The following is a 27,635-nucleotide window of genomic DNA, read 5'->3' as shown; positions in this document are numbered from 1 at the left end:
CACTTTGGCTGCATCGTTAATGATTAAATTTAGAGTATGAGCAGCACATGGCACGTAAAAAGCTCGAGGATTTTTGTTCAAAAGCAAATTCTGGAGCCCATATTTTTTCCCTTTCATATTTGCCCCATTGTCATGCCCTTGACCTCGCATGTCTTCAATGGGAATGTTCCATTTTTCCAGTTGTTCCATTATTGTTGCACATAAACCACGTCCTATGGAATCTGATATATCTGCAAAACCTAAAAAGTTTTCCCTGACCTTGACAATTCCATTGTCACAGGAAACAAAGCGAATAATAATGATCATTTGTTCTGTTTTACTTACATCAGGTGTGCAGTCTAAAATTATGGAATAATATTTAGATTTTCGAATTGATAATAAAATTGTATCCCTGATTGCATTACTTAAAGTTTCCAATATTTCATTTTGACTGTCTTTACTCAAATAGTGTACTCTACTGTTTCGTTGTAGAGCCCTTTCAACATGATTTTCCATAACGAGATCAAACTTCGCAAACAGTTCGACTAATTTTAAAAATTGCTGTTATTCCTTTCATATAATTTATCAGATGATCCGCGAAAAGCTAAATTTTGGCTACCAAGGAATTTTATAATTTCAATCAAGCATTCTAAAACACACTCGTCCAATGTTTCTTTTTCATTTCATATGCATTGAGTCTGGCAATCAATAGTAGTTTTCTTTTCTAAATTTTTATCAAGTTCCTTCCATTTTAAGAAATTTTTCATGTGAAAAATTTCTTAAATTTACATTTCTCCAATCGTTATAACCTTGTACAAGACTACTTGATTCAGTAGGTGCAAATAGTTTGCAACAAAAGCAAAAAAAAACAGAATTTAAAGTTTCGGAATAAATGAGCCATGTTCTTGGCACGAGCTCCCCGTTTTCCATTTTTCTATTATAATACGTGTCGCCAAATTTACGACCACATGTATCTCTGGGTTATATTATATTTTTCTTTTGAACAGGCCCCATTTCAATTAAAAAAACTCGTAATTTTTCATCAGTATTTCCCCATTAACCTGAATCTTCTAAATTTACAAAGACTAACAATGTGTTAGTTTCATGGTCGACTACAACTAAATCTTCCCCTAACTGTTTTTCACTTAAATCATGCGTTTTGTTATCTTGTTCAATAGTTGCAAATAGTTCAATAGTAGTTTCATGCAAACTGGATGATGTGCACGGTTCTTCAACTCTGATTTCTGATGTATCGAGTTGGTTACAATCTGCATCAGAATATTTTAATATTTTAACAAATTTATTAAGATCCCCAGTTTGTTTTTTAATAGCTGCTTCTTTCGCAGCATGACTCTTACGATTTTGTGCACCAGATAACTTTTTTTTTAAATTTTTGATTCCATTTCTATTTTATATCCACAAGAAATTATTACACAATGCGACACAGAGACGAAATAATAGCAGACTGCCCTACTGTCGGTAGCCTACTGAGATGCATACCATATGACTGCTTAACTAGCAACAAATGTTTTGTACAAAAATTCAAAGACTGCAGTAGACACAACATTCTGCAGGCAAGCATTTAGCCTGCTCTCACTGCAAAATTGACTGTTTACAAATTTAACATAAACAGCCGGCTGATCAAAGAGGCGGCAATATACAAGTTTTTTTAATTTTTATTCGGTGTATCCGGTTTTATTTATTTTAATACGATTGTTTTAAGAATTTTTTGTTTTTATGATAAAAATTTTGTTTCTTAAAAATGAACTTATGAACTGCGTCCTAGCGGCAGCGTCCCCTTCGTAGTGGCACCCGCATGCACTGTATGCCTGCTTCCGCTGGCCCTGTAGGGAAGGATCTAAGTGGAACAGTTCATTTGTTCGTTGATGATGCAAAGATGGGTAGGGCAATAGTGAATGCAGAAGATGTCAAAATCTTGCAGGATGATTTGGATAGATTGGAGGTCTGGGCTAAGTAGAATGGATGTCAATTTAATGTGATAAAATGTAAGGTTATGAATTTTGGGGTGAAAAGATTAGCAGAAGTATACCACATTGGTGGAACTATACTCCAGGAGATTGATGAGGCCAGGGACTTGGGAGTGTTGGTGGATAGGGAGATGAAGTTTAGGGGGCACATTGCAAAAGTGGCTAACTCAGCTAAATCAAATCACTTGGCTGTTCAAAAATATTTTGACAAGCAGAGACAAGCAAGTTATTGATCCTCTGTACCGAGCCTTGATTCACGTCTCATTTTGACTACTGTGCCCAGATTTGGTCCCCTAGGTTTCTTCTTGATGGGGAGGAGGTGGAGAGGATCATGAGGCGAGTGACCAAGATGATAGCAGGTCTATGGAATGAACCTTATGAAAATAGGTTGAAGATTTGTGGGTTGATAGGCAGAAAAGGGGAGATATGATTGAGACATTCAAATTGCTGAAGAGTTTCTATAAGATTAATTCAGAGAATATTTTTGAGAACAGGACTGGTGGTGGGAGAACTGGGGGGGGGACATCCATGGAAGCTGGGCAAGAGTGTGGTTAGCAAGGGTGTTAGAGCTGTGTTCTTTACTTTTAGAGTGGTGAATGAGTGGAATAAGCTGCCAGAGTCTGTTGTGGTTGCTATGACAGTGAATGAGTTCAAGGCAAGGTATGATAGATACTGTGAGAATGACAAATAGTTGTGATGGACATGATGTTTAGGGCCTCCCTCGATGAGTCTACGGACTCCATGGAATCGCCCGTAATAATAATAATAATAATAATAATAATAATACTGTTACCAAAGTCTTTCTATGACTTTTGTTTATCTACTTTTACACATAGCTTAGTTCTCTTACATTTTTCGTTTTACATTTAAGTGCCTTAGACGATAGAAATATAAGATCTGATAATGCTGGAATCTTGACAAGTAACAGACTGATTTGGAGGAAAATTGTAGATAGGAAGTTAGTAATGATGTAAATTTTTCATGTAGGACTATTATATCCTGTACACTCTTGAGGGTACATGTCAGGAATTTGATGATGATGATGATAGTATCATTGAAGAAAATAAAAAAGCATATAAAAGCTGGCTCAACCTAAAGACAATAAAATCAAAAATCGAATAAAGCAGAAAAGAGCAACAGCAAAAGCAGCATGCAAGAAAATAAATGGTACAATTTTGTAAAAAAAAGTTACAAGAACATTAGATGAGGGACTGTACAAGGATAGTTATGAGGATCAGCTGAGGGAATGTGGACTGCAGAGTTTGGTGGATAGAGGAAGGAGAGGTGATATGATTGAGACTTAAACTGTTGAGAGGTGGTTACAGGGTTGACACTGGGGAGTTCTTTCACTCAGTTGAACAGGGAAGGAGTGATGACAAGAGGCCATCCCTGGAAGTTACGAAAGGAAACTGTGAGCAAGAGGGTGAGGAGTGGTTTCTTTGCGCGGATGTTGGTTGAACCGTGGAATTCATTGCCTGATGGAGTGGTGAGAGAGCGAGAATGGACAATGAGTTTAAGGAGTGGTATGATAGACTTTGTGTTTCTTAGGGGGGGGGGGACCTCCCCTCGATGAATCTCGACAGACTTTATGTTCTTAGGAAGGACCTCCCACAATGAGTCTTTTGACTCCATGGAGGCCTGAATAATAATAATAATATGAAATCCTAACAGATCTAAATAATGTAACTAGAGAAAAGCAGATATTAATACCATTAAAATAGAAACATGGCAAAATTACTACCAAGATCTGTGGTAGGATGAAAACATTCAAAACAGAAAATCACCCTTTGTAAACAACTCGTAAAACATCGCTATAGAAAATTTAACAGAAACATTAACATAAAGCAAAACAGGAAAAGTTTCAGTGAAAGAAAACATAAACTTGGAACTTATCAAATATGCAGGACTTGAATTCTTGCTCAGGCTATTAAACTTTTATAATATGATTTGGAAAGAAGGAAAATGCCCACAAGATCGGACAAAAGCAACTGTCATCCCCATCTACAAAAAAAACACAAATCTGATTGTAACAATTATTGTTAGAATCGGATTGTTATATCGGCTTACTTAGTACACTCGGGTCTCTTTTTATGCGTATCTTTTTTTTTATGCGGTTTTGAAGTTATGCAGTGCATAACTTCAAAACTTATGTACCATTGTACATAATGAACAGCATGTTGCAGCACATTCTGGCGTTACGTGAGTAATGTGTAAGCAGTGAGTGTCCATGAAGTATTTAATTTTGCATGTGAGTAAGTGTTTGTTTTTTCATTACGTTAAGTCCAAATTTTGCTAATTTTTATTTTAAAGATTTAATTTGCCCCCCTCCCCCAATAAAAAACCAATTTCTTTGGAAATGAAAATTGCAATTTTAGATCACTTAGCAAAAGGAGAGGGATCTATGGCGATTGGTAAACATTTTAATTTAGGCAAATTTAGTATAAGAGCAATTAAAAAGAATGAAGTCGTAATAAGAAAATCTGTCATTTCTGGCACAAAACTAAGTGCCAAATTATCATTGTGCTCAAGAAATGCTTTTTTAGAAAAATGGAACGAGTGCTCGTGATTTGGATTGAAGAATTAATTCAAAGAAGAATTCCTATAAGTGGTTATTTAATTAACAAAAAGTTCTTCGGTTTTATGAAGATGAAGCAATTGGAGTCATCTACTTCTTTTTCCCAGGCTGATGAAGAATTTTCGGCTAGCAAAGGATGGCTAACTGGGTGTTTAAAAAGGAATGCACTTCATAATGTGAAAGTTACAGGCGAGGTTGCAGCAGTAGATGAAGAAGCAGCCAAAGATTTTCAAGAGAAATTAGCCAAAATCATTGAAGATGGTGGATATTGTCCAGATCAAGTGTTTAAGCTGACGAAACAGGATTGTTTTGGAAAAAAGTGCCTAGTTGAACTAGCATTGCAAAGTCTGAGAAAAAAAGCAAGTGGGTTTAAAGCAAGCAAAGATCATCGTTACTTTTTAGCAATGCACGAGGGGATCAAATGTTGAAACCCTTCCTAGTAAATCGATCTCTAAGACCACATGCTCTAAAAGGCAAAGATCTAAAACAGCTGCCAGTACATTGGATGGCTAATATAAAGGCCTGGGTAACAACTGCTGTATTTACTGAATGGTTCAATAATTGCTTTGTACCAGAAGTGGAAACATATATGAAGCAAAAACTCTCGATTTTAAAGTTTTATTTGTTGTTGACAATGCCCCAAGTCATCCGCATTTAGAACATCCAAATGTGCAGGTAGTGTTTTTTCCACCCAATACAACAAACATTATTCAGCCATTAGATCATGACATAATTGCTACTTTTAAAAAATATTACGTTAAGCACACTTTTCAATTTATATTGGATAAACTAGAAAATGAATCATTAACAGTAACTGATGTTTGGAAAAACTTTTCTATTTTGGATTGCTTAAATCATGTTGCATCTGCTATCGCTAAAATAAGACCACAAACTTTAAATGCCTGCCAGAAAGCAACTTGGCCTGGATGTGTTGCAAACAGTGCAACCATTCAAACATCTAAGTTATCAGCTGAAATCATTACTTTGGCACATGAAATTGGTGGAGAAAGTTTTGATATATTTAGCCAGAATGATGCAGACCAGTGGTTCTCAAACTTTTTACCTCTGAGCCCCACCCGACAAAAGGGAAAACACTGTCAGCTAATTCTGTTTGTGATCAACCATTGCCTTTACCATACAGATCAGATGCGCTGACTATCTCTTCTGGTGATGAAAGTGATTTCGCGCCAGTTCACAAACATTACTGAATATTGTCTAATAGCGACGATAATTCTGATGAAAAAATGTAAAAAAAATCATTACTTTTCAATAAAATTAAATGAATAAAGCTTTTAAGAAAAACTTATGCATTCTTATTTTCCTGAATTTTTATAAACTTTTTTATGTGATTTTAGGTTTATTTTAATTTGTTGCTTTGGTTTTATGCGGTTTTAGAAAATTATGGAACGTATCCCTAATTTTTCAACGTAAGTTAGGTCTTTTTTGTGCGATTTTTTATATGTGGTTTTCTGTGGAACGTATCTACTGCATAAAATGAGACCCGACTGTACCTGTTATAAAGTATAAGCAAAAATCTTAGCATATAAACTTAAACATATAGTAGACCCAAAATTAATAGAACAACAAAATGGATTCAGAAAAGGCAGGTCTTCACAGACTCTGCATTTACATTAAAATCACTAATTGAAAAATGAACACAGAAACATACATAGATTACACCAAAGCATTTGATAAAATTTTCAGAGAAGAACTAATAGAAATATGAAAGAAGAATTGAATCATCCAAAATGAAATTTTTGCACAGAACTGAATTAGTCACAATAATGGATAAAATGAAAAGCAGCAAAATCAGAAATAAACTTGGAAATACAAACTCCCTAAATGAAAGTTATTTGCTATTAAGAAAAATGGAAAGAACACGTACTGAGAATGAATAGAAGCAGAATACCTAAACAAATTCCAAATTACCACCCCAAAGGTACCCACTGCAGAGGAAGACCCTTAAAAAGATGGAATTGAGTCGGGAACAGGTCACTTGGCCTATAAGCCCGGAAATGAATAAAGAGAAGAAAACAACAACAATAGTAAAAATTAGCTATTTCAAAAATGCCACATAACATCAAAATATATTTCTTTTCAAATATCTCAGAACTAAATTTTATTCATAAATGTTTTTTTTTTGTTTTCTCAAAACAAAATGCACAAGTTATTTTCTCACTATTTTGTTATTATTATCCCCAGACTTCCATGGAGTCAGGGACTCATAATGGGAGTTCCCCTGTCATGCACATAGCTCATCATACCATGCCTTAAATACATTCGCATGATCTGCAGACATCACACTCTCACACAATGTATTCCAATAATTTATTACTCTCCAAGCAAAAAAACTGCTTTTCATTCCTTTGGTAACACCCTCCTCCTTATATAACTTCTAAGGATGACCTCTTGTCTCCCCCACCTCCCAACATTCTATGAAAAAAAATCTCTTCAATAATAATTTGATAAGAACCCCTTACCAACTTATATGTTTCTACCGTATACATTAGAAACATATAAGTTGGTAAGGGTTTCCCCCACCTCGCATCCACTAAACTCTGTAAATTGCATCTTCTCAACCTTTCTTCATATTCTACATTCCAGAGACCAGAAACTACCTTAGTTAATTGCCTCTGGACCCGTTCCAATACCTCTTCATCCTTTTAAAAACCAGGTGACCAAATCTGTGTATAGTCCACATAAGGCCTTATACAATGGAACCAGAATATCCTTACAAGTCGATGTCCTCTGCATCATTGCCAGAATTGACTATGTTGTTCATACAATTTTAGAAATTGTGTCCTTTAAATTTTAGATGCCTATCCATTATCACAACCAATCTCTTCTTTCTTCCACCTCCTCCAATATATCCCCCACTAAGTGTATAGTCTACATCCCATCTTTGTTTTCCAAATTTTAAAACCTTGCAATTTGCAATATTGAAATGGCAACCCCACTCCATTGCCCACTTACTCAGTCTATTCAAGACCTCTTTTAAAGCCACAACATTTGTTCTACTTCTCCATAATTCCAACCAACTTTGCATAACCTGCATGGGGGGAGGGGTGATTATGAAGAGCTCTGGAGACAGATTGCAGGTGTAGCATGGAATGAGGAGTTAGCTGGAAAAGAGATCAATGCAACTTGGGGGATTTTCAAAACTATCTAGTAGATGCAATGTATAAATGTATTCCAAGGGTGAGAAGATTAAATAAGGTAGGTGTGAAATGGATGAATAAAGAGATTAAGCATCCAATACAGAGAAAAAGGGCATTATGGAGGCAGCATAAGAGAAGTGGAAATAACCAATTCCATGAGGACTACAAAGACCAGGGAAGGCAGGTAACTTGGATGGTGAGGGTAGCTAAAGAGAAGTATGAACAGCAGTCAGCTAATGAAGCCAAAAAAGAATCCTAAGGAGTTCTTTCGATATGTAGCCAGCAAAAGAAAGAATGATTATGGAAGGATAACATTGATTGGAGAAAATGGTATAAAGATAGCTGTTGCAGAAGGTGTGGTGGAGATACTTAATGAGCAGTTCATAAAGGCTTTTCAATCTTGTGAATGTGACTTCATGGAGAGATTGAGAGCAGTTGAATGGGGAAGAGAGACTGACTAAGTGAGCAAGAAGTGTATGGGGAGTTGAGCAAACTAGATGCAAATAAGGCTGTGGGACTTGATAATATATCACTACATATTCTGAAGGAATGTGCAAGAGAGTTGATGCTGGCCTTGATATATTTTTTTAATACGAGTCTTGCACTGGGTCAAGTTCTTAAGGAGTAGAAGGAGGTCAAGATTGTGCCACTTCATAAAGGAGGTGATAGAACTCAAGCATCAAACTATAGGCCTATCTGTGTGTCAGGTGTTGTGGTTAAGTTGTTGGAAAAGCTTGTGAGAAGTAGGATCCAGAGTTGGGTTGACAACAAAGGTATTATCCAGAGGAGAAGGATACACAGTAATATACTTAGATTTCGCAAAGGCTTTTGATAGATTACCGCATGATAAGTTGATAGTCAAACTAGAGTGGATGGGGTTGGATATTAGATTGGTGCATCAGATTGGAGACTGGCTATCTGATAGGTATCAACAAGTTGTGTATGGGGGAGCAATATCCAGGAAAAGGAAAATTACTAGTGGTGTGCCTCAGGGGTCTGTTTTAGGGCCATTGCTGTTTAACTTGTATATTAATGATATTGGTGAAGATTTGGATGAAGATATTCAGTTGTTTGCAGATGATGCAAAGTTGGGACAAACCATGAAGAGTAGAAAAGATGTTGTGGCCTTACAAGAAGACTTGAATAAATTGAGTGATTGGGCACGGGAATGGGGATGTGAGTTCAATGTTGCAAAATGTAAGGTTTTAAAATTTGGAAAAATTTTAAAATGGGATGCAGAATTTATGCTTAGTGAGAATATATTGTTGGAGGTGGAGGAAATAAGAGATTCGGGGGTGATAGTGGATAAGGATCTGAAATTTAGGGGACAAATAGCCAAAATTGTGAAGACAACACAAAGGCTTCTGGGAATGATGCAGAGGACACTGACTTGTAGAAGTAGGGAGATTCTTGTTCCATTGTATAAGGCTTTGATTAGGTCATACATGGACTACTGTTCCCAGATTTGGTCACCTGGTTTTCAGAAGGATGAAGAGATGTTGGAAAGGGTCCAGAGGTGACTGATTAAGGTAGTTTCTGACCTCTGGAATGTCGAGTATGAGGAAAGATTGAGAAGATGCAACTTGCAGAGTCTGGTGGACAGGAGGAAGATGGGAGATATGATAAAGACCTACAAGTTAGTAAGGGGTTGTTATAGGATCAATGCTGGAGAGGTTCTACAGAAAATAGTGGGAGATCAGGGGGGGAGAACCAGAGGTCATCCCTGGAAACTGTATAAAGAAGGTATGAGTAGGGGAGTGAGAAGCAGGTTTTTTTCATGCAGAGTTGTGAATGATTGGAATGCCTTGCCTGAGAGTGTGGTGTCTGCACAGAATTTGAGTGTGTTTAAAAGCATGGTATGATGAGCTGTGTGCATGATAAAAGGACCTCCTAGATGAGTCTTTGATTCCATGGGGTCTTGGGTAATAATAATAATAATCTGCAAAGAACTGAATATCCCTGTTCAAACTTTCCACAAAATATCAAGAACAACTATTCGGCATTCACACAGTATCTATCATACTTTGCTTTGAATTCATTTACAGTCATGGTAACCACATCAGACACTGGTACCCTATTCCACTCATTCACTACTCTCCAAGCAAATCTCCTAGTTCTAACACCATTGCTAACTACACTCTTACTCAGTTTCCATGGATGTCTCTAGTTCTCCCATCACTAGACCTGTTCTGAAAAATTTCCTCTGAATTAATTTTGTAAAAACCCTTCAGTAATTTGTAAGACTCAATCATATCACCCCTTTTCCACCTATCAACCAGTTTCTGTAACCCACATTAAACCTGTTCTCGTAAGGTTCATTCCATAGATCTGCTCTTGGTCACTCGCCTCTGGATCCTCTCCTCCTCCTCACTACCAAGAAACTCTGGTGCCAAGATCTGTATGCAGTAGTCAAGATGGAGGCCTTATTAAGGCTCAATAAAGAGGAACAATAACCTGCTTGTCCCATGTGGGGACACCTGTAATCCTCCATCATACATATCCCCTGGCGGATTGGGGAATGCTCATCATAATTTACTATGAAGAGTAGGAGGGAAATAAAATACTTCCTGCAGACCAACAGAATAGCACTTTATCATAGGCTGGTCTAGGGCCTCGAAGTGGCAGCCCCCACCACCAGACTCGAGTGCTGAAGGCTAATCCCCTACACATCTTAAAATTTCACACATTAAAAGAAATAACAAAGAGATAGCTGAAATGCCTAAATGGTTAATGACAAAGTGAGTTAAAAAAAAAAAAAAAGGTACATGAGATACAGAACACAGAATGTTGAAAGTTTACATGGAAAAGAAAACGAATTAATAGATGAATATAGAAAAAATCAATATTGGATTGCCTAGCTGTCACTGAAATAAAAAAGAAAGGTCAAGGTTGCCAGAAAATGAAAGATGGATATATAATTTTCTATTTAGGGTAAACCCAAGAGAATGGGGAAACAAGGGGTAGCATGTATAATTAACCAGATCTAGAATCTAAATGGCAAGTAATAAATGAAAGGTTGTTGACAATCACTAGAGATTTTAAATCAGATAACCAAGTATTCACTGTAATTGTTGCATATGGCCCAAATGATAATGCTAAGAAAATTAAAGATGAATTGTTTGAACTCTTACAAAAAAAAAAAAAAAAAAAAAAATTGAAGAAGTTCAAAGGCATATTATACTGCTAGGAGACCTTAATGGCCCAGTAGGGTATCAAGTAGATGAGGAAACAAAGCAAGCGTTAGAATCACAAGGAGAAATAACCCGAATAATAATGGAGAAAGAATAATAAATCTTTGCCTTATAAATAATTTATTAATAGCAAATACAATGTTCAAGCATAAAGAAATCCATAAATTTACCTGGGAAGAGCCCAGAAGAAATGAAAAATTTATAATTGACTATGCCATCAAAAGCAGATCCTACTGGAAGTATACAAAAAATGCAAGAGTCTATAGAGATCCTGAAATAGGCAGTGACTACTATTATTAGTATTGGTTAAAATATTATTAGTATCCATAAAATAAAAGTTGAAAAATGTAGAAAAAAGTAGCAAGGAAATAAATGTTAAGATAAAGAACTACAAACTAAAGAAAAAGAAACAGCCAAGTATAAAAGTAAAATAAAAGAGAAGATGAAAGAAGTAGAAAAAGAAATATATGAAGACCAAGACATAGAAAGCCTATGGTACAGATTCAAAACACTTCTAGAAACAAGCAAAGAAATTTGTGGCATATCAATAAATAATAAACAGAAGAAACATAAAAACTCTGGTGGAATGAAGAACTAAAAGAAGAAATTAAAAAGAAAAAGAAATTGCGGAAGAGATATATTATTATTCGTGACACCTCCAAGGAGTCTGAAGACTCATCGAACTACTTGGTCCAGAAGCGACTGACCTCTGGACCAAGTTTCTAACCTCTGGAATGTCGAGTATAAGGAAAGATTGAGAAGTTGCAAACTCTCTGTCTCCACCACTACACCGAACCTCTACTACCAATCATCTACATCAGCGCCATCCACCACTAGTATTTTTTGCCTGTAAATTGCATGTGTTCTGAAGGGCCAATTTGTCTGTACGGGGGATGAAAAACCTGAGTTTCCGGGGAGATTGGCTAACTCACTTTCAACTGAAAATGCCCATATAAAGATTCCTCCCGTCATGACAAGACTCGAACTTAGACCTTTTCCAATTGAAGGGTGCAATGTACCGTCGTCCTTCCAATTGCGCTACAGAAGCATCAAAGTTGCAGGTTGATAGAGAACTATACAACAACCAAAGAAATAAAATTAAAACCTTAGTGAAAAAAGAGAAAAGAAAAATGCTTGGAAGACTCGGACATACTTCACAACAAAATTTTAAAGGAAACCAAAAACTCTTCTATGATGTTTTAAGAAGAATGAGGTCAGAGAAAGAATGCCCCATAAAGTTTATCAAAAATAAGGATGGAAAGTTACTCACAAATCCTAAAGACATCATGGAAAGGTGGAAACACCTTTACCAGTAATACCAGGAATTATTGGAAGATACAGGACATGGAAAAAATAGAACCCTAAGAGCAAGACATACAGGCAATATAGAAGATCAAAGAGAGGAAATTCAGGAAAATGAACTTAGCAGCAATAAGTAAAATAAAACTGGGAAAATTAGCAGGCCATAGCCAAATAATACCAGAAATTGTAAAAATTTAGGAAAGAAAACCATAAAATTTCTTTTACATCTATTCAATGTCGTATGGAAAAAGAAAATTATTCCCAAAGACTAGGAAGAGTGCCAGCAGCATCGAATGATTGATTCCTTTCCAACTACTAAAGGCACTCAGACTTGCTTAACTTTTTGTGTGAGCCATTAGTAGCAGAGACTCTATCAATCGACTAACCTTTGCTGGCAGCATTAAAATATGTCATCATCATCATCATCAAATTCCTGCCATGTACCCTCAAGGGGTGTACAGGATATGACAGTACTACATGAAAAATTACATCATTACTAACTTCCTATCTACAATTTTCCTCCAAATCAGTCTGTTACTTGTCAAAACTCCAACATTATCAGATCTTATATTTCTATCGTCTAAGGCACTTTGTACCGTATCAATCCACCTATATCTTGGTCTTCCTCTGGGTCGTTTTCCTGCCAAGCAGAGAACACCTGTTTTGCTAATCTTTCCTCTCCCATTCTATTTAAGTGACCATACCATCTGAGATTAGCTCTGCTAACGCATTCCTGGATGCTGACAATGTCAAGTTCTTTCCTAATATCCTCATTTTTAATATGATATTGCCATTGATGCCATCTGTTCACGCCTCTGATCTTTCTCAAGACTCTCATATCTGCGGTCTCTAGTCTTTGGTCAAGTGTTTTACTTCTGACCCAGCTCTCAGATCCATAAGTTAAAATTGGTTTGAACACTGTCTTGTATACAGCTAATTTTGTGTTCCGACTAATTTCTTTCTTATTCCATATGAATTTATTCAATTGACTTCCTGCCATACCAGCTTTGCTGATTCTGTTGTCTATTTCTATATTTAGTTTACCATCTTCAGTAAAAATTGTGCCTAAGTAGCTGAAATGTTTTACTTGTTCCACAGGTTCTCCATTCACAACACAGTTGACATTTTCAATGATTCTGCCTATTTTCATTGTCTTTGTCTTTTTATTGCTGACCTTCATACCATATCTATTACAACAGCTATTCAATTTAGTCAGAGAATCTTGCAGACTTGTAGCGGATTTATTTAGAAGTATAACATCATCTGCATAAAGCAAAGAGCTGACATTAACATCTCCAATTTTGATATCAGGTTTAATACCACATTCCTTCATAATGTGATCCATATAGATAATGAATAACAGAGGGGATAATGTACATCCTTGTCTCACACCAGATTTAACATTAAACCATCTTCCTGTGCTTCCTTCAATTCTAACTGCTGACTCACAACTCAAATAAAGACTAAGTATTGCTTGATATAATGCCCCATTGACACCATATAACTGCAGCGTATTGAATAGCTTCTCTCTTGGCACCTTGTCATATGCCTTTTCCATATCGACAAAACTTAAATACAGATCTTTATTAAGTAATATGTAAGAACAGAACCTGTATATTATATAATATGTAAGAACCTGTAATAATAGATCAAAAAAATTTGAAACAAAAGTAGGAGCGGGCAAAGCTGTGTCCTCAGTCCCCTTCTTTTATAATTTTTATAATAATGGATGAAATTTTAAAGGCATGCCAAACAAAAATGTTCTCACTTAGGATACAGGAAACTGAAAGAAACCAGGATTTCACACATGGTTTTGTGGATGTAGTGATTCTAGCAAATACAGCTGAAGGTTTGCAGTACACTGTTAACATTTGGTATGAAGAAGCAAAGAAAAGGAATATGACCATAAGTATAAATAAAACTAAAACAATGATCATATCTAGAAACTAATCAAAACATATAATAAAAATAGAGAACCACAAACTGGAACAAGTTCACTCCTTTAAATACTTGGGATCATATGTACAAGAAGATGGTAGACTAGACACAGAAATTAACAACAGGATAACTGCAGGAGCAAAGCTATTCTATGCAATGAAAGGCCCATTCCTAGATAAGAAAGAAGTTACGCAGAATACCAAAATGGCAGTGTACCATTCAGTGTTTGTACCAACATTAACATACAGTTGTGAGTCTTGGTGTTTAACAACAGGAAATTCAAATAAACTATAAAGAAATGAAATATCTTAGGAAAGTAATGCAGAAAACAAGATTAGACCAAATAAGAAATCAAACTATAAGAGATAATCTTCAAGTTGTACCTCTGAACCAATTCATAACACAAGTCCAAATGAGGTGGTTTAGACATCTTATTTGAATGGAAGATGGAAAAATAGCAAAAACTATATATGAAAGCCAGAAAATAGGAACAAGAAACATAGGCAGGCCCAGGAAAGGTTGGCAAAAGGAAATTAAAGAAAAAATGGAAAGAAGCAAAAGAACAAGCCTTGGACAGGAGAACATGGAAATTTCTTTGGCAAAATCTCGAGGCTTAAAAGCACAAGAGATCATAGACAAAGAACAGAAGAACATAACCTGCTTGTCTCTGCATGTCAAAGTATTCTTCAGTAACCAAGTGATCTGATGAACTGCTTTAGCGACTTTTGCTATGTGTCTCCTAAACTGTAACTCCCTATCCACTAATACAACCAAGTTTCCAGGTTCGTCAATTTCCTGGAGTATAGCTCCACCAATGTGGTATACAGCTGGTAATCTTTTCACATCAAAATGCATAACCTTACACTTTGCCACATTTAAACTGACATACATTCTCCTTTGCCCAGTATACCAATCTATCCGAATCATCCTGCAAAATTTTGACATCTGTATTAATTATTGTTCTACCCAACTTTGCATCATCATCAGCAAATAACTGAACATTTCCTATATCGTTAATGTGCAAATTAAACAGTAGCAGTCCTAGAACAGAACCCTGCAGCAAGCCACTAGTCACAGGCCTTCTTTTGGACTCTACTCCTGAATGAACTACTCTCTGATACCTCTCCATCAACCATCCTCCTATCCATTTCACCAACCCTACATCCATCCTCATGTGCTAAAGTTTACTGATTAGAATTCCACTTAGCATTCTGTCAAAAGGCCTTTGCAAAGTCCAGCAGTATCATTGTAAACCCATTACAAAACCACGCTGCCCCCCCCATATAGTATCCCATTTCCATCTATCCATTCCCGTATTTTGCTCTTGACCGAATTCTCCAATACTTTGACAACTCCTGATATGCTGACTGGTAAGTAATTTGCTACATCAGTCTTGGCGCCTCCTTTATGCATTGGAAGTATTTTCCCCTCTTTCCACACCCTTAGGATTAACCCAGAGCTAAGACTTAGATTAAACAATATGGTCAAGGGCACTGACAATTGCTTCACAACTTCACGTAAAACTCAAACTGGTATACAATCCAATTCCACAGCTGTATTCACCTTAAGGTTCTGTAATATGCTATGCACCTCCATTTCATTTACTTCAGTTCCAGTATAAGCCTTTGGCTCTCTTGTAACTGTAATATCACCCTTGAATGATTGTTATGTTCCATCGAGTCATTTTCGACTCCTGGTGATTCTGTGAACATACATTCTCCATTCAGATCTGTCCCTGGCCATATCTTTCAGAATTTCCAAGTGCATTCCAATTGTTTCTTTAACCCCCATCCACCCATCTAATTCTTGGTCTTCCTCTTCTCCTGCATCCATCAACTTTAGCAAGCATCATCATCATCTTCTTCTCCAGACTGTCCTTTGCTCGTATAATATGTCCGAAGTATGACAATTTTTGCTTGATGATCATAGCTTCGAGGGAGCAATCTGGCTTTATTCTGTCTATCACTGATTTATTAGTTTGCTTTGCAGTCCATGGTATTCTTAGTAAACATCTCCAAATCCATAATTCAAATGCATCTATCTTCTTTCTTTCACTCTTTTTCAGGGTCCAACTTTCACATCCATACAGTACCACAGGGAATACCATTGCTTTCGTGATTCTGATTTTTGTTGCGAGGCTAATATCTTTATCTTTAAAGAACTTGCTTAAATTTGTCATTGCTTTCTTTCCGAGTAATAATGATATACTCTTGCAAACTGTTCACTTAGTAATTCTACTATTTCAACTGATTCAGTTACCTCCCTACCATCGGCATTCCTTAAAATCCTTCTGCCGTATACATTTTTTTCTCTTACTTGCAGCATATTGAAAGAACTGTTTGGGATTTTCTTTAGCCTGCATTGTTGACTTCCTTTCTTTTGCTTTTCTTACCACACTAGTTACCCTTCTGGCCTGTGCCTTGTACTGTTTGTGCGCCTGCAGGTCACCTTTCTCCTTAAATTCCCTCCACAGCTGTTTCTTTTTTTGCAGCTCTAGCTTAACGATGATATATTTAACTCCCACTTGATTTACTCTACTGACTCTAGGTATGTAGTTTGCCATTACTTCCCTCAAACATTACCACTTCTCATGCACTATCAACACCCAGCCCCTTGCATTTACAAGCCATGACACAAATCCAACTAATCTCCAAAGCTTGTCATACTTACCCAGCCATTACCCTTGTCTTAACTGAAAATTCCACACATTTAGCCACTTCCCAGATCAAGACCATATGATCACTCTCACCAATTGGTGGCAACACTGTCGCATTCGCTATAGACAAATTCTCAGATGTAATTACTACATCGAGCACTCTTGAAACCCCCAGTATATTCCATTGCATGCTGTCAGGTAATTATCCCCTAAGTAACTGTATAAATTCCATTTCCTTCCTCTCATGTCCTCTCCTCCTTCCAATCTATGTTCCCATAATTGAAATCCCCCATAATAATTACCTATCCTCCACACATTGGGTCTATTTGCCAATGTATACAATCTCTACCATCTTTTCCATCCCCTGGTCTATAACAGCATCCAACTGTATATTTTGTTCTGCTGGCCTCTATCTCACATCAGATAGCCTCAAATGTGCTATTTTCACTGGCCTGCAGTTGAACATCTACCCTCTTTGGTTGCAGTTCATCGGCTAACATCAATAACACTCATCACCCTCACCCATTCTTTTTTCTCTGTTCTCCCTGAACACACTATACCCTTCACATTCTATCCCACTAACTATATCATCTTCTATTAGTCACGTCTCATTAATGCCAACAACCTTTGGCCAGGAAGAGTCAACCAATGCCAAAAATTCCTCCTGCTTGTTCTGAATGCTCTTGGCATTAGTGTACATAAAGTGCAAAAGCCACTTAGGCCCACTGTTATCCTGACACTTTATACTAACTATCCGATTCTGGTTTCTTACCAGTGGTACTAACTTAGGCATATTATACACATTCTTACACTCAACTTCCTCACTGATGTCTGCATATTCACTCAACAGCTCCCCCCCCCCCACTCACCAAAGCTCTAGTTTCCCTGCTTCTGCACATCCACTTTCGCTTCATTCAACAACGCTTTTTTCAGAACACCAAACACTTTTTCTCTGAACACCAAATCCACTCAGATACAAACCATCCTTCTTGTATAAGTCCTTTTGCCCATCAAACTCACTCCACAAACTCCACACCACGCCTCCTGCATAACCTATGTATCGAATCATTCACTATTATGGCCCTCCTCCTCAGCTCTACTCTGTCATAAAACAGCATCAGACTAACTATCTTAACTCTCTCACCCTTTTCTTTCATGTCCTCTCTCATGCCAACTTTTCTTCTTTTAAATCATTCGTTCCATTCACTATGATCATTTTTTTCACCCTACCTTTTTGTGCTCTAATAGCCTTACCACTAACATCATTAATTTTTGCAGTCAGAAAGTATGATTATGTCAAATTCTCGTCGATCACACCTTTTATGATTGAATCACCATACAACACTTGCTCCTTGATTTCTCTCTCTCTCTCTCTCTCTCTCTCGGTCAAGTCCTCATTTCTCTTATCCTGCACACTTTTTTCTTTGTTATCAGCTGACTCACTCACCAGCATTTCTGCATTTGTTCCAGCTCCCACTTTGCCCTGTGTATCACTCAGTGCAACCGTGATAAATAATAGATAAATAAGAATAGTATAGAAACCCATTCAACAGTAATATGTTACATGTCTTAATAATGTTTAAATAATATAAAAATGTCATTTTATAATGCCACTGAGAGATTTAAATCATGTCAAAATCTTGATGTCAAAAAATGAAGAGCAATGTACAAAAAATATTAAGAGGACTTGACTAGAATCTGTTATTTTTTTAGAACATCAAATAAGCACATGCTTGCACAGTTTCTGAGTGAGGCATAAACACAACGTATCACAAAACTAATTTCAAGGGACTTTACCAAAATATGATTATATACAAATGCAGTTTTGATAATCAATGATCAACAGGTGTTCTTATCAAAACAGTATTACATTTAATAACAAAATGCCTAAATAAAATTATTATTAACAATAAACCTTACACAAAGTATATGGACTTTTCATGGATATTTTCTGCTCAACCAGAAAATATCCACAATACTGAAACTCATTCACAACACATTCCAGAAATTTATTATTAATATTATTATTATTATTATTTATTATTATAAATAATAATTTATTCAACTCACTTACCAGTCTTTGTGTAATCAATCTACTTATCACATCTCTTTCACAACTTCCAGGAATGGCCTCATGTTCTTCTTCCTCCTGTCCTTATTTTTCATAATTCCTTTCATATTAATCCTGTAAAGTCCTCTCATCACTTAAACATTTATTTTATATCATCTTTTCCCACTAACTTTGTAATTAACATTTCGTCAACCTCTCACATAAACCAACATTTCAGTCACTCATCTTTGAATCCCCTCCAAAGTTTAACATCCCAATGCAAACCATAAACAAATTTGTAATCACCACAATGCACTAATCAACCGAAAACTGTGGTTATGAGATGAAGGGGCCTGTACAGTGGTATAACCATCTCTTTTGTTGATTGGATTTTAACGGTATGGATGTGAACACAGATTGATAAGAATATAACTATTTATTAACTTAAACGCTAATATTTTGCTGGTATTATATCCAGCATCTTCAGAGCATACAAACAAAGTTTGTTACAGTAGCGAGATAACCGCAAGCCGGTGTAACAGTGGGACTAGCATGAGTAATTGTAGCATGCAACACAAAGACTAAAGTCCTAATTAGGCTCATCTAAGCTTAAAAAACAAACAACAAAAAAAAAAAAAAAACAGATATTAATTTGGTCTTAGGATGACTGTCTCCCAAATCTTTGGTAGATTTATACAGCCATACTTGTTGAAGTTTGGAGTATGTTTCAGGGCTTCTGTTGATTCCAGGAACAACCTCACTGACTTGTAAAAGCTTCTGTGCAGTACTTTTGTTTTTTTCCAATTGATCCTGTGTGCAGGGATATCCAAAGCATGGCCTGCCAGACCCGACTTGCCATAGCGAAAATGTCGGATATATTTTTTGTGTTCACTGAGCTGAGGCAGATGTCCACAGTTCTTCCTGTTTGTCCATGGTAGGCTCAATGATATGAACAGAGCACTTCATTAACTCCTGGATGCGATAAAGGGGAGAATCTCTCCTTAGGTGAATGGATGAGAGTTGCAAATGGTTATGAGATGAAGGGGCCTGTACAATGGTATAACCATCTCTTTTGTTGATTGGATTTTAACGGTATACATGCGAACACAGATTGATAAGAAAATAACTATTTATTAACTTAAATGCTAATATTTCGCTGGTATTATATCCAGAATCTTCAGAGCATACAAGTCTTTTAGTCTTTGCATTGCACGCTACAATTACTCATACTCGTCCCACTGTTACACCGGATTGTGGTTGTCTCGCTACTGTAACAAACTTTGTTTGTATGCTCTGAAGATGCTGGATATAATACCAGCGAAATATTAACGTTTAATTAATAAATAGTTATTTTCTTATCAATCTGTGTTCGCATCTATACCATTAAAATCCAATCAACATGTGTGACGAACACATAAGCCTTTCCACACGATTGACCATCTCTTTATTTCTCCTTGTCAGTGTGCTCTTTATACTTAGCAGCAATGCACTAGTCATAACAAAATTTGTAATGTATTCTCTGAATTTCAGATCTACTATGATAATATATATCTCTACACTTCTGCATTCCACAAATACAATACATATTTCTAAATCACTGCACTCCTGCACTCTGATGTAACACCTTGCACTGATGTGTTAATATTAAAATTGTAACCATACTTATTCAAAGTTACTCTACTTCAATCATCTTAAACATGACATTATAATCATCTTAAACATGACACTTATAACTCTCCAAAACTTGGCAACAACAACAAACTGAATATCCCCTACCAATCCACATGAAATATCATGGCAAATAAGACAAGACTCAAAAAAAACCCTTCAGCATGCCACTAGTTACCTTTCTTTGCTGGGACTCAAGACTCTCTCTCTCTCTCTCTCTCTCTGGTTATGTAACTTGTCAGTATTTTTCAGACAGTCAATCTCCTGTTCATCTCCATCTCCTCTAGTTTATATATATCAGTTTTCCATAAGATAATCTATGAAATGCCTTTGCAAGCTCTAAGAATAATCCAGATTTGTCTCTTTTATTCACCACATTAATCACTTTATCAAAAAAATGCAAATAGACTGCAAAAACATGAATGCCATCTTTGGTAGAACTTGTGATAAAAGAAAAAAAAATTGCTGATATAGGTAGACAACAATTATAATGACCAGGGCTCAACAAATTACACAAAATCCTACTGACCACGAATAAAATATACTCACTCAAAGCCCATGACCCTATTTTTTTTTTAATGATATCAGTTAGTCAATAAAAGTTTTGTAAAATGATTAGTAGTGCTGAATCTTCGGAGAGCATTTCCTTTGTGTGAGAATCATTTGAAGAAGGAGAAGCCAATAAATAATAACAACAAAAAGAACAGTTAAAACAACATTGATTTTTTTCAGAAAAATTTTTTTTTTTGCATTGATTTTTTTTTACTAGAATGGCCCGTTATATTACACATTCTTCTGTATTTTCATAAAGTAAAAAAAAAAGTTTATTTAGAAAGTTATTTTTTATTAACTAAAAAAATATTCTACTCAGTCAGTAGCTACTCACCCAGCTGGCAAAATCTACTCACCATGGGCAAGTGGGCAAACATATTTGCTGAAGCCTGATGATGACTATTTATTATATCAATATTTCAATCTGAATCAAACAGTACATCTTCAGTCAGCAGACAATTCAAACAAGATAGAATAATAAGAATGAAACTCAAAAGATGCAACCCCTGTACTAATGTAAATACAGTATAGTAGCCTGCATGATGTGATTTAAAAAAAAAAAATTACTTGTAACTAAAACTCTCTCAAAGGCCTTGTAGATGAACACAGACATTACAGTTCAGGCTGAAGTGAAGTGCTTCAGCACTCTCTTTGAACAAATACTTAAATTTTAAGCAACGAGGATGTAGTAGACAAGTCTTAGGCTTGTTTGTCTACTACACTACTGTGGTCAGTACCAGTTCCATGCTGTGCTAAACCAGACTTCATAGATTTATCATGGATGATAAAAGTTTGGTGTTCTTGTACACTTTTCTCAACAGATTTTCCATTTTAACTTGAGTAAAAGAGATGGCAATGACATGGGACATAGTAAACACCTGGAAGAGATAGAGAATACTACATATCCTTGGTGGATGGTAACAGATGAGTTTGCTGACTGGAAAAAAAACAGTACTAGATTAGATTTCTTCAAGATTTTTAAAAATATCAGAAATTTTTGGGGTTCAGAAATTTCAGTAACATAAAGAATTAGAACCCTCCATACAGATGCAGGTTCTTAGAATAGGACTGTACTGATAGGAAATATATTGATTATTTTGTGGAAAGACCATTCTATTGCATAATAAGTAAAATGTTGCCAAGTTCTAGTTTCAGATCATGAGGGTGGAGTAAGGAACCTGAGTTCTATTCAGCAAAGTTTTGATGACATCCATTTTTTGAGATGGATGATGTGAAGAATTTTTGTGTATATAAAGGCAAGTACTCAGTACTCCAGAGAGAAAGTGGAAGAGGAGGAAGTCTAAGAAGGCTAATTTTCTGTCTCCTTTCCTATCTCCATGGTAAAGTTGATACAGGGATGTAGACCATTGACTTTAATTAGGAAAGAGGGTAGGGCATCTTCAGGGTGAGGTCATTCAACGCATTTTCAACTCTTATAAATCTATTCCTAAGAATCCTGAACTTGTACAGAGGGTTCTAATTCCTTATGTTGCTGGAATCTCTGAACCAATTTAAAGATCCTTATGAAATACAACATAGTGTGTCGTGTTGTGTTGAAACATTCTATATTTCAACATGAATTAAGGATGAATTTATAACATCCCCTACTGCTAGAATGAAGGCTTTTTTGGCTCTTTTTTTTTCAATAATTACAATTATGAACCAACTGAGAGTTCACTTATGAAAAATACAAGTCTGACATAGGATTGCTATGGTATTAAAGAGAGTTTATGCTCCTGGCAAATATATAGGCAGAGCTTGTTGCCTTTTAAGTAATGCAATCCAAGACAACTCAGATGCCAATGGTTGTATTCTCATAAGCTCTCAGGTCTATTTTTTTGAAACTTTTTCCTACATTTTGGGCTATGAAATAAGAATGAATTTATAATATCCTTTATTTTTATTAATTTACTTCACTGAAATGAAGCCTTTTTTGGCTCCTTTTTCAATATTTTCAATAATAGTGCCTGTGGTTTCTTCTGGTCAAACTTTCTCTTCTTTGTTACCTTCCATCAAGAATAGTCTCCTGAGGTGTTTACTACATTTCTTTTACTGATTGCCATTTCTTATACTTTGATCAAGCAGTATGTTCTGGTGAAACAGTCTTATATCATCTATACAAAACCTGAGAAGTCTGGTTTAGCACAGCATGGAAGTGACACTAACCAAATGAATCTTCTGGTCTAATATCATCTACTACACCATTGCTACTTCAAGAATGCTGAAGTATGACTACATCACCCCAAGTTAAACTTTCTTACCTAAAATTTAGAAGAGTTTTATTCTTAACAGTTACAACAGTAGTGGTTAATTTAATTTAATTTTTTTTAAATTACATCTGATGATCTACTGTATTATATTGCACTAGCATATGTCACTGAATATGATTTGTTAAATTCAGATAAAAATATTTGATTTAAATCTGGCATGTGTCTGCATGTTTCAATGTTTTGGAAAAGCAAGACCTGCCCTTTAAAAACCATGCTAACCATTGTAGATTCTCTACAATTATCAGCATGGTTATCATAATTAGGTTATCAACCTAAATGTGATGCCTGGTCAATCTCTTCAACTCTGTAACCACAACTCCAGATATACTGACTAGTCTATAACTGGAAAAAACTTTCCTGTTCTCTTTCCACTCCTTGGGGATGTTCCCATTTGCAAGACTCCCATTAATCAAGAGCATGCTCAACTCTTTTGCACATTTTCTAAAAATACATAGTGATACATCATCCAACCTATCTCCTTAATAATATCTAACCTACGTAATGTGGTACTTTCATTTCTAGTCCCTATAGTATTTGCTTCTCTTCTATGTGTTTCATAGCATCATTCACATTAGTATGATATAAACTGATAAAGTGCTCACTAAATACTTATACTACATCCTCTGCTGGATTTAGGATTGTTTTGAAGTATGGCTGAAGCAATTACAGGCTATGAGGTCACTATATATGTCTTTTAATTTTGTGTTCAACTGTTTAACTGTGGGATCTGATCAGTATGCTTGTTTTGCAGGATGAAAAGTGCAAGAGAAAAAACCCTTCCATCTCTGTATGAAATTGGTTAACTCATCTTCAGCTGAAAAGCCCTTATAAAGGTTCTTCATATCATAGATGGGATTCAAATCCAAGTCTTCCCAAACAAAGAGCATTATCAATAATGACTGAACTTACAGATACTCACTACATTCTCTGTTGTCATTACTTGATTATTCTGTCATCACCATCTACCATTATCATTTTTCTGTAATTTTTTTCTTTGCCACATAGCAGAAGATGGGATGCTTGTCACCATGCTTTTCACGTTTTTATCCTACATTTTATACTTCTCATGTATATTATTTTCATCATCTGAGACTTTCATGGAGTCAAGGACTCATCGAGGGAGGTTATACATTACCCAAACCAACTGTTATAGTTTCTTTTAAACTCATTCACACTAGATACTGTCAGCACTTCAAGAGGCACACTGTTCTACTCACTCACTCACTGCTCTGTGAGAGAAAAATTTAGTTGAAGATGTTGGAAGTTTTTTCCCCTTGGTTAGACTATAATAAATTTAATTTAATCCTTTATTCAAGTTTAAGCAAACAAAGTCTGCACCGGAAGTATCTTCAGGATTGAGGCAACTCATGGTAAAAGTGGTCTAAGCTCTCATCAATTGTCTTAGTATCTCTCATAATGCAAAGCACATCTCCTTGCAGACATGTATAATGCTATGTATTAAGGGAAGGGCCACTACCCAGACCGGTTTTGACCTTTATTGAGGTCTCGTCAGTGGGAGCCAGACCCAGAGGTGGTGATACTAAGGTGGAAGTAATGGAGAACTATTATTTACCTATACGAGTTGCCAAAAGGTGTCTCACCTTATTATTCAATTACTCTGGATTAAAGGAAGATGTTGGAAGTTTTTTCCCCTGGGTTAGACTATAATAAATTTAGTTTAATCCTTTATCCAAGTGTAAGCAAACAAAGACAAGTGATGAGAGCTCAGTCTGCCTTTACCACAAGTTGCCTCAGTCCTGCAGATACTTCAGGTGCAAACTTGGTTTACTTACACTTGGATAAAGGATTAAACTAAATTTATTAGTCTCACCAAGTGAAAAAAACTTCCAACATCTTCCTCTAATCCAGAGTAATTTAATAATAAGGTGAGACAGTTTTTGGCAACTTGTATAGGTAAAAATGACTTCTCCATTACTTCCACCAAAAACCTCCCGTGTGGTGGCCAGGATAAGAACAGTCCCAGTGTAGCTCATGCATGTCATATGAGGTGACTAAAATGGGTTTCCTGGGAGTGTAATGGAAGGCAATGCTGTAACCAATGAAGTTCTAACAGAGGCTTGGCTATTGCTGTTACCCTCCTGCCATGATCAGAGCTTTATATAGCTCAATAACACCCTATCCTTCTTTATCCTCTACAGATAATGGGGAATATAAAAAGAATTCTTGCTTTGCCCATCTAGCCAGTCCTTTTAAGGACTTAGTATCACCACCACAGGGTCTGGCTCCCACTGACGAGACCTCAATAAAGGTCAAAACCAGTCTGGGTAGTGGACCTTCCCTTAATACATAGCATTATACATATCTGCAAGGAGATTGCTTTGCATTATGGGAGATACCAAGACAACTGATGAGAGCTTAGTCCACCTTTACCACGAGTTGCCTCAGTCCTGAAGATATTTCAGGTGCAAACTCTGTTTGCTTACACTTGGATAAAGGATTAAACTAAATTTAAAAATTTAGTTCTTACCCCTTTCTTAAGGGTGAACAAACTTAACTTCCATGGATTCATCCATGTTCTCTCCCCACCATCCATATAATGAAAAATTTCAACAGACAATATCCTCTTTCTCTTTAACAGGTGAAGGAGAGATATCATCTCTCTTTCTCCTGTTAACCAGAGTTTGCAGTTCACATATTCTCAATCTGTCATCATAATCTACATTCCATAACCCTGATATAATCTTTGTAACTCTTCTCTGCACCCTTTCCACAGCTTCTTTATCTTGGAATCTCAATATGCATCAAGCAGTTTGGCTGTAAATCCAAAATAAGCTAACCAAATCTCTCTCACACATCATCCAATCACTTCTGGTGACCAATTTCACCCTCTACACACATCATTTCACTTTTCATTCTCTTTGTTCTTTCATCCTACTTTCATTATTATCTATTCCAGCTTTTTTGTTTGTTTTTCAGCATGGCACTTCTCATTCACCTTAGCAATCTCATTCTTTTCATTCATCCTCATGATCTATGGTGGTATATGTTTCAATGTGTACATAAAACAACTTCTCTGTATCTAATACAAGGAAAACTCAATCCCTGAGTTAAAACCTTTTGTGCTACTGACTTACAGGGATATTTTTAAGACTACCCAAGTAAAAAAATATCACAATAAGACTCTTATATGCATCTGAAAACAAAGAAGCACTATAACACAATGTAACTGGAAAATATAACATCAAAACACTAATATAAAAGAGAAAAGTTTCATGGAAATGGGAAATGTTCCCCATATAACCAACCCATAAGGCTAAAAAATATATTGACCAAAAAGTTACTTGAATGTTCTTGAAGGAAAAGATGATCACCATATTTGTGGAACATAAATTTGAATGATTTTTTTTATTTTATTATTTTTTTAAGTACTGGACTAAACAATTGGATGAAACCAACAACATGCACATATCTCTATGAGCATGTTGTTGGTTTCATCCAATTGTTTAGTCCAGTATTGTATTCTTGCTATTTCATAGATATATGAAAAAGCAAGAATACAATAAAAACAAAATGAAAGTTTACAATGACAGAGCTAAAAAAAGGCTAAGAATTTATAAAATCTACAGTAAAGTATTTTTTGTTTTACTGTATTCTTGCTACTTCATATCTCTATGAACATTTACTGGTTGTTCACTTTTTACATTTTCAACCTTTTTAGCTCATTAGTAAGTTCAGTACTAAAAAAATCATATTGGCTTCATAAAGTCATCATTATAAATAAAATCCTGCCATTTGGTGGGACTTGTAAAATACATAAACATGGCAACTGTACTAAATTTTATCAAAATTCAAGATGGTAATGCAAATAATTCATCATTTGATTACATGCAAATGCCCAATATACCAGTATAACTATTTCTCTATATCCAAACAGCGCTTTTTTATTACAGAAAATTTCTAAACAACAGAAATTGCATTAATTAAAGGAAAAAAAGTTAAAGATGACTGAAATTTAAAAAAAGCTAATGCAAAAAGCACACCTCTCTTGTGCGAACAGCAGGTGAAGCCATTCTTGTCCCAATATCTTTCTGTCTCCTAAGTTCTTTAGAATGATGAATACCTTCTAAAATCTCCTTTTTTATATCAAATGAATCAGCAAAATTCTAGAAAAAAATCTACACTAAATATGCCATGTTACAATAATAAATATTATAATAAAGTTTAAACTTACACTACTGATATAAAGGATATTAAATATCCATTATTATTATTATTACTGCCAGACTCAAAATTTTCCCGAGAGCTTGTGAGAATAGAACTCTGGCAGTGAAGTTGTTGCTTTGCACT

The 27,635-nt window shown here is 35.8% G+C and overlaps 1 protein-coding gene across 3 annotated transcripts in view; it reads right to left on the bottom strand.

The window, feature by feature from the left end:
• The window catches only part of LOC150104923 (uncharacterized), a 431,839-nt gene that overhangs the window by 312,824 nt on the left and 91,380 nt on the right, over window positions 1-27,635 (bottom strand). For all 3 annotated transcript variants that reach the window (XM_090395426.1, XM_090395427.1, XM_090395428.1), the window contains exon 5: window positions 27,329-27,451. In XM_090395426.1, coding sequence (XP_090251552.1) covers window positions 27,329-27,451 — 123 coding nt within the window. The remainder of the gene's footprint in view (window positions 1-27,328; window positions 27,452-27,635) is intronic.

This window comes from Typopeltis vanoorti, chromosome 7, assembly GCF_054136105.1.
Source record: "Typopeltis vanoorti isolate ZY-2024b chromosome 7, IOZ_Tvanoo_1.0, whole genome shotgun sequence".
NCBI classification, from domain to species: domain Eukaryota; kingdom Metazoa; phylum Arthropoda; class Arachnida; order Uropygi; family Thelyphonidae; genus Typopeltis; species Typopeltis vanoorti.
Note: the sequence above shows the minus strand (reverse complement) of the source record. Positions and strands in the feature narration are given on the sequence as shown.